Source organism: Chanos chanos, chromosome 4 (assembly GCF_902362185.1).
Source record: "Chanos chanos chromosome 4, fChaCha1.1, whole genome shotgun sequence".
In the NCBI taxonomy this organism is placed as follows: Eukaryota; Metazoa; Chordata; class Actinopteri; order Gonorynchiformes; family Chanidae; genus Chanos; species Chanos chanos.
Genome location: NC_044498.1, coordinates 14369744 through 14385734, shown reverse-complemented (window position 1 = coordinate 14385734; position 15991 = coordinate 14369744). Strand labels below are relative to the sequence as shown.

Sequence of the window (15991 nt, the reverse complement as noted above, 5' to 3'; positions counted from 1 at the left end):
TGTAACTTTAATCCTAAAACCAAATAGAGCGTACAGCAAAAAATTCATTATCAAATACAAGTTAGACACGTTTGTAAAGGGAGTTCAGAGAATAAAAAGGGACTAGAAAAATAAATCCACCATAAAGTTCACAAATAAAAGTAAGAGGACGGAGCAACGTGCTTGTTGCCCGGGTCCTGCAATTCTCTTTAGTCTTAAGCCCTTAATGGCAGTCCCTTGCTGACTTTATGGACCGTGTATCTGGACAACTCAAACAACAAGGTGATGGAACTCTTCTAATTCTCCTGCTGGCTGTGGTATGGTTACTGCAGCAACCATTGTTGCCTGCCAAACAGAAAAAGGTCTGATGTGAGAGAGAAAGAAAGTTTTCGTTTCTTCCAGACTGGTGTACCTCCGTGGTTTTAAGTATACGGACTGAATGTGACCTCTGCTATATCACAAAAGACCTTGGTATATGGAGTTTTCTTAGGTTTTAAGTTCTCAGTAAAATGATCAAATGTGGCTAGTTTTAGCTGGCACAGGATCTAATGTGATATCTTGTTTGTCGATGCACAGATGATGCTAACCTCAAATGACCTCTTTGTTCTAGATTACACCAGGCTGATTAAGCTGCCCTTTTCTATACACGTCAGTTACAGACAAACTAAAATGCAGTTTCTCTTTCACACTGTGCTTTCAAATAAAAACAAGGCAAGCGAAAATTAGCTATTAAGTATTCTATCGAGAATATAAGCCACTCATTTAAAAAAACAGAGTGTACACGTCCCTCAACAATGGGATGATCTGCCCTGTTCATGTCACAGCAATACTTAAAACATTTTGTAATCCCGCTCCACCTGTGTAACAACCCCAAAATATCAACATAATGTCATCACCCCAGCCCCCCCCCCCTTTCCCTGCCCCCCTTCCTTCAAGAGGCAAACTTAAACACTTTTCCAAACATTTTACATTGTACACGGAACAGTTGCCGACATAGGATTTCACAGAAATAATAAAACGTGACCAAACAAAGTGCAAAACAAAACTACCATTTCTGCTGAATGGTCATTTCTAAACACAATACATATGAACAGTGGTGAGAAAGGCAGCATAAACTGTATATTCTTTAACAAACAACTATTTCCTTATGCTGGTTTTCAAAAGACAATGACATCAATAACAACAACATCCATTTCGTACTGATGAAATAGAATTGAGAACTGAGAAATGTTTCCACAGGAAAATTTAAACTGTCTTTTTCTTTTGCCTTTCCTTCAGACAGAGTTGTTCTCATTCCGTGAGACTGGAGCTGGAGAATATTCCGGAATGGCACTGGCAGGTCACATGGGCTTGGTGTAGCCGAATATACCCACAGGGAAGTGCTTTACATGAGTGGGCCACTGGGCAGCCAACTGGAAAAACTTCACATCATGCCATTCCACACCATCAATGGAGACTTCACAGAGCAAAAAAAAAAAAGGGGAAAAAAAATCATCAACCGTCCATAAAAACAGACAGAGAAGATGTAGATAATTAAAGGCAATTATAGCAAGAGTTTTTAAAATAGTCAAGATGTTTGATGTGTTCATTTTCAGATGTTCATTTTCAGATGCCAGCTGTGTGTATAGCTAAATACAACCGACATACAATCCCACCAGTAGGTGGCAGCAGTGAGCTTCTCTTACAGCAATCCTTGTCATTCGGCGTTCCTAAATAGAGCTGACTGCCAAATTAACAGAGATACTTAAGTAAATAATGGATATAAAATACACTGAAAGCAGGTGCTTCCACACAAGTGCAGTTCTTGTGGTAAGTATGTGATTAACATCCCATCATCCTTTGGGGTTTGCACAAAAAATGCCGGACTGGTCCAGCTTCCCATTATTTTGGCAAGAGGGAAGGATTGCATATCGCAGTAGTATTTGAATTGGGGAGCTTGGAGTGGTATCTTTAAGGATAATAAAGACCCCATCTACAGAGAACAATACCTTACTAAAAACCACTCGCTGTTCTTTTACTTCGGCAGTCACTTGCTATGCCAGAGGTGTGTTTTAATTAAACTAGTCACGTTCGCATTTACATTCATTTTTGCAGACGTTTTTATTCAAAGCGACTTCCAAGACACATTTTCCTTGATCACAAGTGCAAAATAAATCGCACAAACAACTTCTGGTGCATTAAAAATGTCCTAGGGGCAACATATAGCCTATGCAATGACTAAAAAAACTGCCATATGCAAATCTTTTTATGGTTACTTTGATAAAGTGTGTTTGAGCATGTTTGCAGTGTGAGTGTGTACATATGAAATGGCACGAATGGGGCTTTACTGCACCATCACCATATGTGTAAATATATATATATACACACACACACACACACGTGTATATTATATATATATATATATATATATACACACACACATATAGGTATATATATATATATATATATATGCACACACACACACATATAGGTGAATACCTTTTTCAACATGTGTGTGTGAGAGAGAGAGAGAGAGACAGATTACCTCTCAGCATGGTATGCTGATGCTTGGCAGTACAGATCAGTCGACTAATGCCATCAATGACCTGGCTTTTAGAGTCCAGTTCTTTCTCCTTAGGCTTCTTACTGAGGAATATGACTGAGCGACAGGGAACGAGAGAGAGAGAGAGAGAGAACATTAAATCACATCATTCAAACTCAGGCCTATTCTACAATGAAACATGGTGAGAAAAAAGCCAACACTGATGACACTGTTCTTAGTCATAAAAACATGGAATGACTGATATTCATAAATGTCAAACACGCTAACACACATAGCTTTTCAGTGACTGGATGAAGGCAGGCAGTGCATTGTCAAATTTACTAAAAAGTCAGCTTTTGACAGCCTTGTGCTCCTTACCTTTTTTGTTCTTCTCTTTCATGACGACAGTCATTGCCATGCCAGGAGGTGGAGTGAGTTCCCCCGCGTTGGGAATACGAGACACCTGCAGAGAGCGGAAGTTGCTCTTCAGCGTGTTTTTATTCCCTACGTCTCTTTTTTCTCCCTCCTTCTTCTTCTCTGTGCCCTGCCAGGTCCAGTAATCCACCTGCAACCCCATCACCTCTCCACCTGACACTGGAGAACTAGAGACACACACATTCCCATGTGCAATCAGACACACGCAAACATACAAAGACACACATTCACAGACACGCGCACACACACACACACACACACACACACACACAGGGACAAGAGGGTTAAAATAAACACCAACCAAAAAATGCAATTAAAATCCCACAACTGTGCAACATCAGTCAATGGTAATAAACGACTTCACTTCTAAACAATGGCTGTAAACTGACCTCTATCTAATAAGTAGCAGCATTGAAAGAATTCTGAAGTCTGTGTGTGTGTGTGTGTGTGTGTGTGAGAGAGAGAGAGAGAGACACACCCTGCTCCAGAGAGAGCTGTAGAGACAGAGGGGGAGGAGGGTGGAGTGGAGGTCATGTCCTTTCCATAGGGTGCCCCCCCTGTCTGGGCTGGAGGGGATGCCAACATATTCACACTCCCAACCATGGCATCATCAGAGTCCACTACAGAGACAAAGAAAAGATCAGACAGGCCTTTCAGAAATCAAACAGATCACACGTCTGTGTGTGTGTGTGTGTGTGTGTGTGTGTGTGTGTGTGTCTGTGTGTGTGTCTGTACCTGAGGTCGACAGGTTTTGTTCCACAATGCCCACTTTCACCAACTGAGGGAACACAAGTAAGACACAAAACACTATCAGTTCCACACCATCAGTGTGTAAATCCACATCACAATCTGTACTGTAACTGCCTGTAACCCTAGCTCCCACTCCTGCATCTTTCCTTTAACCCCTCTCAGACAGTCCTGGCCATCCATCAACTCAAACTGATGCAAGAGATAAAGAGATGATAAATCCGCATAGACAGTAGACCAGACAAAGCCTAAGAACATTTCCTCTCTAAAAAAAAACAACCCTTACCCCAATGAATGGTACAAACTTCTGACAGGAATCCTCATCTGGGCTGCAGAGACAAACAGAGAGGAAACGTAGATAAAACATTAAAGCAACATAAGCCTTAATATGTCTGCGTGTGTGTGTGCTTGTGTGAGTTGGAGGATGATCCGTGAGGGGGGCGATGTGCGTGGGGGCGACCAGAGCATGTCAGATCTGATTGGATGAGACATGGTAACACCCACCCACCCCCCATAGAGTGGACGGACACAAGGTCACTGTAAGGGCGAAGGATCATGCCATGGTGGGATCATGAGTGAGGATGCTGAGATAGCTGCTTACAACCTCAGCCGGTCTGGCACGGTGTAAGGCTGGGAAGACTGGGAAGAATGGGAGGAGGGCTGCATAGAAATTCAATCCAGAGCAGTCAACCAAACACTGACCATGAAAGAAACAGTCACTATACAGTCATCTGACTGCCTGCAGTAGTGAGGCTTAGTCTAGTTCTGATGGAAAGGAATGCAATTGAAATTCAAATCTTTCAAAAAAGAAATGTGACTGTGAAAATGATTGCTTATTATTAACGCGGATTATGTGGAGGTGTTTAGAGCTGGTGTGATTGGTCACCTGGTGGCTAGGCAACCAAGAATTTTTAGCCAATGAATCTCTGTGGGTGAAGCAAAGCAATAAATACTTCAGCACTAGTCTAGTGTGCGCTGACTTTAGTGAGTTTTTATTTTATTAAGGGTTACACCTCAGAGGGCAGCCAGCAATTCATATAATGGCCCATTAACAGTAGCATCAAGACAACTGTTCAATGACTTTGAGAAGCTGTTTGGTTCCTCTGACCTTGTTTACAGAAACCTATAGAGGGTTTAAAGTCATCTTTCTATTATCCCTCTATCTCACTGTTGTTTTTCTTTTCTTTTTTTTTTCTTTTTAATGTGGAGTGGTAATTGGTTGAGTGACCTTTCTGTTTATGTACTTGTCCTTCCCTGAGGAAACGCCGAGGCCTGACAAGGCTAATATTCAGAGCTCAGTCAACACTGTTGTCCACGCTCAGCCTCACCTCATACATTCTGTACTAAAATGTGTGTCTCACAGAGAGAGAAAGGGGGAGAAAAGAGAGAGAGAAAGAGAGAGAGAGAGCGAGAGAGAGAAAGTGAGAGAGAGAGGGAGATAGAGAGAGAGGGAGAGAGAGAGAGAGTGTGTGAGTGTGTGTGCGCGTGCGTGCGCATATGTGTATGTGTGAGTGTGTGTGTGTGTGTGTCAGTCGGAGAGCATGCTAAATTCTAAAGAAAGCTTTTACAGATGAAAATACTAGATTTTTTTAAGCTTTTGTTTTGGGTTTTTTTTGTTAAGTAGATCTTCTTAATTCTGCTTTAAGGTGAGGATAGCCCAGTGAGCCTCTGGACTCCATTTAGAAAACTCTATGACCCAGTTACTGTTTTGCTAATCCTTCTTTAACCCTCAGCGCGTTTTTGCTCCGCGTCTGACCGTTGAAAAACAGAGAACCTTTGACACTTTGCACCAGACACGAATCTCTGTTAAGACCAGCGGGTATTTCCACACGGCAAAACTTAACCAAGTAAGACTGAAGAGACAGACGGAATAAAGAAAAAAAAACACACTCACACACACACACACACCAAAATCAATTACTGACACGGACAAGTGTGAGGTCACGACGTATAGAGTATGAGTGTGTTAGACACATTGCAAACTGGGGACGTCAACCCAAACAAACAGTGAGGTACCTGATGTAAAAATCAAAATACAAACTTCTCTTCCTTGAGTGCAAACAAAAAGAAAAAAAGGAGAAAGAAACCCAAAGCACAACAGTTACCATATCTTCCTGACTGTTACTTTATAGCTTCACAACATGAGTGGACTTGATCTTTTCATTGCAACAGCAAAAAAAATTCTGTCTATTTTATAAAAAGAAGATAAATTGCTTTGTAATAGAGCTGCCTCTGAGCAAAAACTCTGAAGCGTTATGAGAATAGCTGATTATAACTTGAATGAACTAAAATGAATGCTAACTGATAGCTGATTGATAAAATCAGATATAGCTTTGAGGATCTAGAGAGCAAAATATACTGTTACAAGATGGCAACAGCTAAAGCAAGTCTTGATATTGCTCATAATTTTTTTTTTTTTTTTTGGTTTTATCACAAAGAAACATTCAACACACATCATATACACTGTGATACACAGATATAAATTCTCAAACACATTTCACCATACAATCACTTGAACAAACCCACCCCCCAAACCCCCTTTCCAGAACACTCTCTCACTCATATTCATACAAACAGTCTTTCACGCATTCCACCTCCAGAGAAGGTGCCGTACCTTTTCTGTTTGTAGGTCAGCATGGCTTCTGAGATGGGGAACTGGTGGGACAGGTTGGCTCCTGCCAGGTACTGGGAGACACGGCCGGCCACATCAATGTTGTCTGAGCACAGAGGTAAAAAACACAGAGAGAGAGAAAACACGTTGTCAGATTACATCTCAACTGCTACACTATACATTTTACACTTTAACTGACTATATCTATAACTGACACAGCTTTTCTATCTATTACTACTGCCACTGGCACCATCACAAGATTTATAGTCTGTCTATTAGTGTTTTATTTTATTATAATATTAGTATTATATAAATATTGGAGTGCGTTTCTTACCTGATGTTGGGGCCTCTAGTCTGCTGAACACATCCCTCCAGCCCGCGTCCATGAAGACATTGTTGAACTTGCTGTCGAAAGATGAGATGTATTTTGCCACAGGATGACAACCTGGGGAAACCAAGAGACACCAGTATGAACCAATATGAAAATGCCCAAACAAACAAAAAGACAGACAGACAGACAAACAAACAAACCGTTTTCTTATTTCAACTGAATACGAAAACCTGAGACATGACGCTCACCGACAGGGATGACAAGGAAACGGATGTAGCTCAGCCAATCAGGCGTCTTGTTGGCAAGTTGCTCCACAAAGCACCTGAGGACAGTGCTGAGGTAGCTCTGGTCCCCTGCCACCGCCACTTTAATGGTGGGAGGTGTCTGCGCGTTACAGTTACAGCTGGAAAAACAAACAAACAAACAAACAAACAAACACACAAACAGAAAAGGGACGTGTTTAGAGGAAGGACTGGACCGGCTCTGTCTTGAGGCAGAGCGCTGGAATAGATTGGTGGCAAATGCTTTGGTAAGAAGAAGAATGACGCTCACAATCGCTGGATTCTTGTCACGATAGTATTGAAGGCGGCTTGTACGTCAGCACTGGATATGGTGGAAACTATGGGCTGGTTGTGTTCGTGGAGGATCTCATTTAGATACTGAAAGTGAAGGATGAAAAAGTAGTTGAGGACAGCAGAGAGAAAGAGAGAGAGAGAGAGAGAGAGAGAGAGAGAGAGCGGGGGAGGTGGTGAAGGCTGTGAATAAAATTAACTCGGCATCTCTGGGGGTTTTTTTGGGGGGGGGTGGTGCGAGGGGGGGTAGGTGGCTTCACGCCTGAGTTGAGGGCATGACCATGCAGCTTTTATGCAAGAAAGCAACTTACCTTCAGCATTCTCTGTGCTGTCCAAATGAATGCAAATGTACAAAACCCTGGCCTTTAAAAATGCCCCAAGAGAGAGAGGCACAAATAAACCACCACATTACTACAACAATATCTTGCCTACATAAATTACTGAGTGCACTTTGGGAGACTGGTGGAGCTGAGAGCAGTAGAAACTAGGGAATGTATCAGTTTATAATTTTGCCATTTGGACTTTTCTTCTGTGCATGGGGACTGGGAGAGAGAGAGAGCAGTATGTTAATCCAGAGATGGTAATAGCTTATATGGGGGAGCAGAGCTACACTGCTGGGACAGGAAGAGACATGGAGGAGGTGCCAGGAGGTGCCAGGGGGCTTAGGGAGAGTCACACCTGCTCTTTAACCATGCAAACCCCATGCTCTACACAGACCTGCCTGTGGTAGCCTTTTGGTCATATAGTGCATTCATAAACATTTTTTTTCATACAATATGCACACATAGGTTGCAATCACATCAACCTGCACAGTCATTCGCATAAGCAATTTTATGCATACATATTTATGAACATGTTAATACCAAGGCTACACTCACACACACACACAGAGAAAGAGAGAGAAAGAGAGGGAGAGACAGAGAGATAGACAGACAGAGAGACAGAGAGAGAGTGAGATGTGGACAATACTTCTATGAACTGTTTGTTAATGCACAAACAAATACAAACACACTCCCCCCCCCCACACACACACATGCATATCCACACACCTGGCCCTGCCAGTCTGTGGTGTTGATGAGGATTATACTCTCAGGCAACTGTTCATCAGAGTTGAGGATTTGATTCAGCTGGTCATACACAGACTTCCTTGGCACCTGAGACAAGAAAAGGAAATGAGAGAGGACCCGCAGAGAAAAGACTAGCAAGCTGGTATTCTGCTGCATACACTCTACTTAAACACCTACCGACCCACACACACACACACACACACACACACACACACACACAACCTTCTACCCACTCACCCACCTACACACCCGCACGGTGCGCACACACACACACACACGCGCGCGCGCGCGCGCGCGCACACACACACACGCACACACACACACACACAACCATCTACCCACTCACCCACCTACACACTCGCACAGTGTACACACCTACACACACACACACACATACACACACCCACCTCCACAACTGTGCGGCACACACACACTCACACACACACACACACACACACACACCTGTACAGTGAGTCTGGAATCTGGTGAAGTTTCACTATCAATACTACTCGTCCTGTCACTCTGGGCCTTGGAGTTCTGTCTGTCCTTCATGGAGGTGCTTCGTGTGCGTCTCTGCAGTTTGTTCTCTGTTTTACTGTGGACACATAACGAGGACTGACTACTTCTGTTGATAGCCAGGGTGCATATTAAAGAAAGTTCCACAAACAGTTGATCACCGGTTGATCAGTCATTCGTCTTTTACAAAAGGTACGTGTTAGAGGAGCTAATTAGAGATAAGCACAGAGGGAGCACCTCTGGCAGGAGCAGAGGAATACAGCAAACTGAGCCCAAAAGACTCCTATCACTTATTCAGTGAAGCATTCCACATTCATTACGGAGAGTTAGCCAGTCGCTAGGGGACTGGCCCTTTTTAATGAGTTTCTTCGCCAATGCAAACACTAACATATGCTGTCTGCTTGCAGCTCCCACAACTCCTCTCAGCTCACTAGACCCAACAAACCCAGCGAGGTACGAAACAAAGGGGGAAATGGAAGGGACAGTCAGAAGCAGTAAGCGTAAAGTTCTTTACAGAAATAATGAAGTTAATTAAAGAAATTCAAAAATATACAGGGACGTAAGGATAAAAATAATTAAATAAATAAAATGGGGACACAGAGATGCAGTGGGTTTTTTTTTATAGCCAAAAATATGTCATTTTGCCGGGTTTTTTTTCTTCCCTCTCTTTCTCTTCCTCCCTTAAATTACCACGCTCGGACAGTTTCTAGGCTGTTGTGCTAGTGAACGAGGCAGGGATGTCATCCCTGCAAACAGCTTGAGGTCAAGTGCCTTACCCAAGGGTACAACAGCAGCAGTCAAAGGAAAGGCAGGTATATTATAATTTGCTGCACCTCCGCTATAAGTCAACATCAGGCCACAGACAACCTGCTGGGATTTGAACCAGCAATTCTCCAGCTCCTGGTGTGGAGCCCTAACCCACTAAGCCACTGTCCCCATTTGTTATTGTAAGACAATTTCATTTGCGAGGCTGCGGTCGTTACCTAGGCGACATGTGAGTCTGGGACTCTGTCTTGCAGAGTTTGCCCACAGTGCTGGCCAGCTTATCTGTACTGACGTCCCAACTCATGTTGGCATCGCTTGTCACCGTGCCAACCGCTGTGTCTTCTTCTGCCACCTCCTGTGGGGAGAAAAAAATATATCAAAAGAAATAAATATGTCTCTTTAAGTGTTTTTTTTTCCCCTCTAACATGCATAAATCCATGCGTTGCCATAGCAACCTTCACGTAAGCAGGCTGTAGGAACAAATCACCATCATAACACAGTCACAGATGTCCCTGAAGAGGCCTGCATGATACTCAGCATGGAAGTGAGTCGGTGTGCGGCGTGAGCGTGCATTTGGCTGTGCGTTTCTTTGTTTACTCAATGACATGCCTTTGTGATAGCTCTAATGATAGAAAATCACACTGGCCTTCAACTAGGGCTTTTGATTATCAGCTTTAAGAAGATGTTTCTCTCTCTCTCTCTCTCTCTCTCTGGGTTTTTTTTCTCTCTGTCTTGCCCCAATCTTGTTCCACTCTCATTCGTATATTCTTTATTCATCCTCTGAAAGTGCCTTGTTAGCCCCCCTTTGGTGCTCCGGTACTGAACAGTAAACCCCGGATGACGCAAAAGATGCGGGAGAGAAGACAGTGAGGCAACAATAGCAAACATGTGGATGGCCTCTTCACGCATGAATACAACAACTCCAGCTCACTCAGCACAATGCTGGCAGACAAGGCCTTTTGTGGGTCTGTAAATGCCTCTTTTTACATCAAACTGACCAAGTGGAAAACAAACAGATGGGAACTGATATATTACAACGAGGGAAAAACAGACCGAGGAGGAGAGAGGGCAAGAAAAAGAAAAGGAGTGAGAGAGATAAGGGGAAAAACAGATAGAGGAAACAGATTTCATAGTTAGACATGACATATTACGTTGAGCGAGAGAAAAAGCATAAGAATTAAGAGACAGACATACAGAACGTAACATGAAAGAGAGCGATTTTTGTCAAAACAAAGAGACTGTTGAACATTCACCCCTGTATTGGAGTCTACCACGGTGGCCTCATCTGGGTATCTCCCTCCTGCTGCTCTGTTTTTTTCCACAGTCAGTAGATCTCCACTCTGCAAATACACACACATCACAGACTTAGTCAGCGAGCACCGGCCACTGAGAGTGCCATCACATATACACATGTTAGAACGCACACCCAAAAAAAAAAACCCTTAACTAATTTTATCTGAGGAAAAAAAAAACTGGCCAGGTAAAGCTGGGTAAAGCTCCGTCTTCTTGTCCACGTTTTCCTAAAAAGCTTTGGTACGGTGATGTCACCATCACTTTTTAAATCCAATCTACCGTGATCAAAATTTTTCGTTTTCTCATCTTTCATCTTGGGGTCTGGGTTTCATTCGGGCCGTCCGGTCCTTCAGTGATGGCGTGTATAACGTCACTGATGGTTATTTGGGGAGAGAGCCTGAGCGGTGTGAGGGTACTCACGGTAGAGGACTGCTCTCTGGGCTGGCTCTTCTGACTGTGCAGACTGCCGATCTCAGTCTGAGAGCTGGAGTGTGACATCCCTTCAAAGAACGGTCTAAGTGTACAAAAAAAATAAACACCCATTTACATACAAAAGCCAACTGATTAGCAAAACTACTGTTTATCCATATATAACAGACATGTATAAAGCGAGAGCACAAATTACACTGCTATACGACTGGAGTGAATACTGATAATTGTAAGACTGGAGCGCACTCAGAATTGAATGGTCCTTCTAATAGAGTTTTAATAGGGTTTTAAAGTACTAGTGATGTATGAGAGATGAGTCTTTACTTGAGTTTGGGTTTGGGTGTGCTCAGCACACTCTCATTGTCTTCCATTTCTGGGCCACTGTCACTCTGGTTATACACTTCCAGACTGTCGTAAAGTAGGTCCAAATCCTCCTCCACCTCTTGGTTTGGGTCAACTGGGTCTGAGTCCAGAACCTGAGAGCAGAGAGTGTAAAATGTGAAATGGAATTAACAGTCTGCGCTATGTTGTCTGTATATCATCATCATCATTGACCATCACTGATTATCAAACATTGTTGCAATCTCTCATTTTAATAATGAGAGAGAGAGAGAGAGAGAGAGAGAGAGAGAACATGTATATATAGTCCCAGTCCACGATATCTAGCCTGACAGTGAGGGAGACAACAACGAGTGAACTCCAACCAGAATACCTGACAGGCCTTAACACTGACCAGGATTCCATGATTTCTCACAGATATTTACACACACACACACACACACACACGCATGTCTTTGCCTGCCTGTCACTGATGGCTGACCGAGACGCATTTTCTGCTGTCACAGAAACTAATGACACACTGGAGACTGAAAGTGTGAACAGAACATCATTACTTTTTTTTTTTTTTTGGCATTTTTCCCTTACATACCTAACATATTCAACGTAATGCTAGGGATCCCATAAGATTGATGCCCTGGCTCTAAGCGTCATCTGAAATAGATGACTGTGGCACTCAGCGTTAAGAAACACCTTCACAATGCGACTGAGAAATCTGATATAAGACATATGATCAGGTCTATACAGAGAAGATGAATTAAATGATGCGAAGCCCATCGCAGAGTAAATTAACTTCAGACTGCTCCTGCCTTTCCTTGGCTTTCTTATCACCAAACATAACCCATTTCTCTCCCTGTAATTTGTCTTGTGAATAACCACTATGCCAAACCAAAAGTGTCATTAAAGTAAAAATGTTTATCAAAATGTGATGGCATTTAGATACAGATTAACGGAGCAGTAGATCATCCAACAAATTTAATTCCTGGGAGAGGAACAATTCTAAACTGATTATAATTTCGGTGTCGAGGGATTTTCTGTAGGACATTGTGATGAAGCTGCTGTTGATTGACATTTGAAAATGATCTCGGCGTTCAGGGAGAGACGCTTAACGCGGGCCTGCCAATCACAGCACTAGGCTCCAGGTGTTCTGTACAAGCTCCCATCAGCCTTTGAAACCTTGGAAACCATAATGTTGGCTAACGTTTCCATGGTGGAAACTTCGCCAAAAAAAACATTATTGTCATTGCAATGTCCAAAACAGACTAAACAAATTAAACGAATAAAACTCGCACATCTGACAGTCTGATCGTGAGCATGGATTTTGTTGCCATCAAGTACGAGCATGAATCAGCGCTGAAACAATAAAGATATCAGAACATGATACTGGACAAAGGAACTGTGCAAACAGAGAGAAAAGCTTCCCAGTCGTTCGCACATCTAAGCAAACAGAAGAACTCTCACTCAAGTACAATGCAAGCATGAACACAAACACCTGTTTCTCTCTGAAAATGTTGATGGGGAAACTGGAATGGAGCTAAACGTGAGGGGTTTCACAAGCGCTCCAAAAAAGTTCTGGAGATATTCTCAGTCAATTAGCATCGCCGTTAGCTTGTGTTGTCTTAGCCTGCAGTCCTCACAATGAACCCAACAACTGAAGCTCGACTGACCTAATATATTTAGGTCACTTCCTCTAGGCCTGGAGGATAATGCAATAGAGGAGTACTTCCAAGCAACGGCTGGATCACAGGAAGGTCAAGGGGTGAAAAAAAAAGCAAAGGCAGCCGGTTAACAAACCTAAACCAATTACAACAGCCTGGAAACAGAAAGCAGGCAGTTGCAAACGCTCCAGTCAATCTGTTTACTGGAGAATGGGCTACCTTTGAAATGTTGTTGTGAAATATTTATTGAGACAATATATCTTCTGTTTTCTTATTGCACTTGCGGCTTATTACTTTAAGTTCCAATAGATTTGGGAGATTTCATATCTTTAGAGTCATCACTAACCCTCCGGGGTGTTTTCGTACGGGCTACAGTTCAGAGACGGCCCGATGCTGTGGCGATGGAAGAGTATGAGCATAGCAGTGGTTTCTGTAGAACAGATATGGTCTATCATTTCCCATGTTCCACGCTTCACCCCCCACCCCCCCTCCCTCCCCTCAGGCGTCTTATGGTTTGGCTGTGAATGCAGACCTGGCTCTCACCTCATCTGATACTTTGAACCTCTTCAGAAGGGCAACAAACTTCTGCTTGAAGTTGGGTTGCTGGAGAAAAGAGCGTTGGAATTATATGAGAGTAACAAATGCATCGACAAAAACAAAAAACATGTTGTCTCAGCTGCATGCATATGTAAACGGAAGAACTGGTGAGAAATCAAAAATGATCGGACAAAATACCACAATAATGGGTCTGCACTTGCTACACTGAATATTGCAGAAGATTCAGCAGACGGAATTTTAACAGGATGTGGAACCGTAAAAAACATGCAGTCAAACATAAAACATTGACTATCTACAACACAGGATTGAACAGAACTAGAACACTGAATAAAATAATGTGACCAGAGGTCAAAGAGTCAGTCAAGTCATGTGTTTAAATGTCAATTTATGTTCGAACGAACTAACATTTTTTAACCATTTATCATAGCAAAAGTGTAACATCAGCTTTATTCCACATGCCAAGTCAAGTGAACTAGAACGCTTAAATGGCATTTTTAGCAAAAACTAATCCATGTAACTAGCTCTAATGTGAAGCTGCGTTAGGGGAAGCAAGCCAAGCCTGGCTCGTTCCTGTGTGCGCGGCTGTGGTGCAAGTGGGTTTACAGACTGTGTTGTCTGGAGTGTAAAGTCATCTATATTAGTCTTGCACAAGATGACACACTGATCCCTGGCTGACATTTAGTTCTTTATGCTCGGCTTAGTCTGAGAGGATTAAGAAAACACCTTCTATGGCCTTTCTGAGAGGTGTCAACAGGACATCAGATAAAACACCGTCACCAATTAATCCGCATCGCAGGCTACTCCTGTTGCCTTTTCGAAGCACTTTACAGTATGAAGGCACATGAAGTGCATTTTGTATACGTTCATTCTTTTCAGACACGATTCTTTCACAGCAGTTTTGATATTCACTGCTTCTTTGGGGCTTGGTTCAAACTGTCCCTACCCGTGTCATAGAGGTGGTTCTGATCATTTTTCTCCGAGATTTCTTTGGCTTCCTTTGGACTTCATCGTCCTCGTCATACAGGTCCTGAAACAGAGCAACAACAAGGCCTGTTTGATTCAGGAGGTTTGTGGTTAAGCTGCAATATAACAGTGCTTAGAGAGCAATCAGCTAATGGGTTTTGCCGATAAGAATCACAAACCAGTGATTTGTGGTTTATTGGATTTTGTAAGCCAATTAAGAATTTGAGCTATCACATTTTTTCTCCTTTTTTTGTTTTGTTTTTTTTTCAAGAGAAAGGTAGTCATCATGTCTGAGGAAGGGCTCTGACCTGTGCCTGAACTGCATCATCGCTCGCCTCCTGTTCCGAAGAATAGCTATCATCATCATCCTCAGAGTAGTTATCCATGTCAGGAGATCGATCTGAAAAAACAAAAAAACAAATCAATACAAAAAGAGTTAGCCCACTCCTGATGAGGCCCATAATTACAAGTGACAAGTAATAGACAAGTAGACAGGTAACTGACCACTGGACATACACTTCCATTTTTTAAAATAAAAATGTAATTTCTTAAACATCGATTATGGTGTTTAACAGGCTAACTAGCAGATCTGTGTAACCATACCGCTACACCAATGCTGATATTTTACACTGTTTTGAAATATATGATGCTCTTATTGGACAAGTTTTGTGTATGAAACAAACTATAGTTAGCATGGGCTGCAATTGCATGAATGTTGAGTTTAAGCCTGGGTCTAGAACAGGAACGTCAATTTCGATGGATCATGCTTGTAACAGCAAAAGCAGAGTCCCTGAGTGTATTCAGAAAGATCTAATAATCTAAGTGACTGATATTCCAGGACACACATGTTTGAGGAAATTCAATCAGAATTTTAGTATTTTTTCATGGTCTTTTCATCAAAACACTACACTCCATTATGGCTCCAAGACCAAAAGAGCTCTTAAAGTGCGAAACACTGCACAGATGGACCCCCCCCCCCCCACTCCTCCACCCCCACTGCCCTTTAGTGACACCAGTATTAATGCACTGCAGCCAAACTCATCTGTCAGAGTACAGGAGGACTCTTTAAGGATGCGGTCTTTGGATGGATGATGGGAAACCCACTCCCACAAGCCATGGAAAAGGCTTAATGCATTGAGCTAATCAGCTCTGCTCAACTGTCTCTATAACAAACAGCTTACTACAAGACCAATTCATCAAATATTGTGAA

At 42.6% G+C, this 15991-nt stretch overlaps 1 protein-coding gene across 1 annotated transcript in view; it reads right to left on the bottom strand.

Annotated features, from left to right (window-relative positions):
- Positions 1-1319: 1319 nt before the first annotated feature.
- Positions 1320-15991, bottom strand: part of LOC115809320 (phosphofurin acidic cluster sorting protein 2) — a 35115-nt gene continuing 20443 nt past the window's right edge. The window contains exons 6-24 of the mRNA XM_030770922.1: positions 15090-15181; positions 14762-14845; positions 13804-13863; positions 11591-11742; positions 11258-11351; positions 10798-10884; positions 9763-9899; positions 8726-8858; positions 8246-8350; positions 7177-7283; positions 6873-7027; positions 6628-6738; positions 6297-6399; positions 3969-4011; positions 3671-3713; positions 3414-3555; positions 2879-3102; positions 2504-2617; positions 1320-1435 (exon numbers count right to left, since the gene is read on the bottom strand). Of these exons, the coding sequence (XP_030626782.1) occupies positions 1320-1435; positions 2504-2617; positions 2879-3102; positions 3414-3555; positions 3671-3713; positions 3969-4011; positions 6297-6399; positions 6628-6738; positions 6873-7027; positions 7177-7283; positions 8246-8350; positions 8726-8858; positions 9763-9899; positions 10798-10884; positions 11258-11351; positions 11591-11742; positions 13804-13863; positions 14762-14845; positions 15090-15181 (2102 nt within the window). The remainder of the gene's footprint in view (positions 1436-2503; positions 2618-2878; positions 3103-3413; positions 3556-3670; positions 3714-3968; positions 4012-6296; positions 6400-6627; positions 6739-6872; positions 7028-7176; positions 7284-8245; positions 8351-8725; positions 8859-9762; positions 9900-10797; positions 10885-11257; positions 11352-11590; positions 11743-13803; positions 13864-14761; positions 14846-15089; positions 15182-15991) is intronic.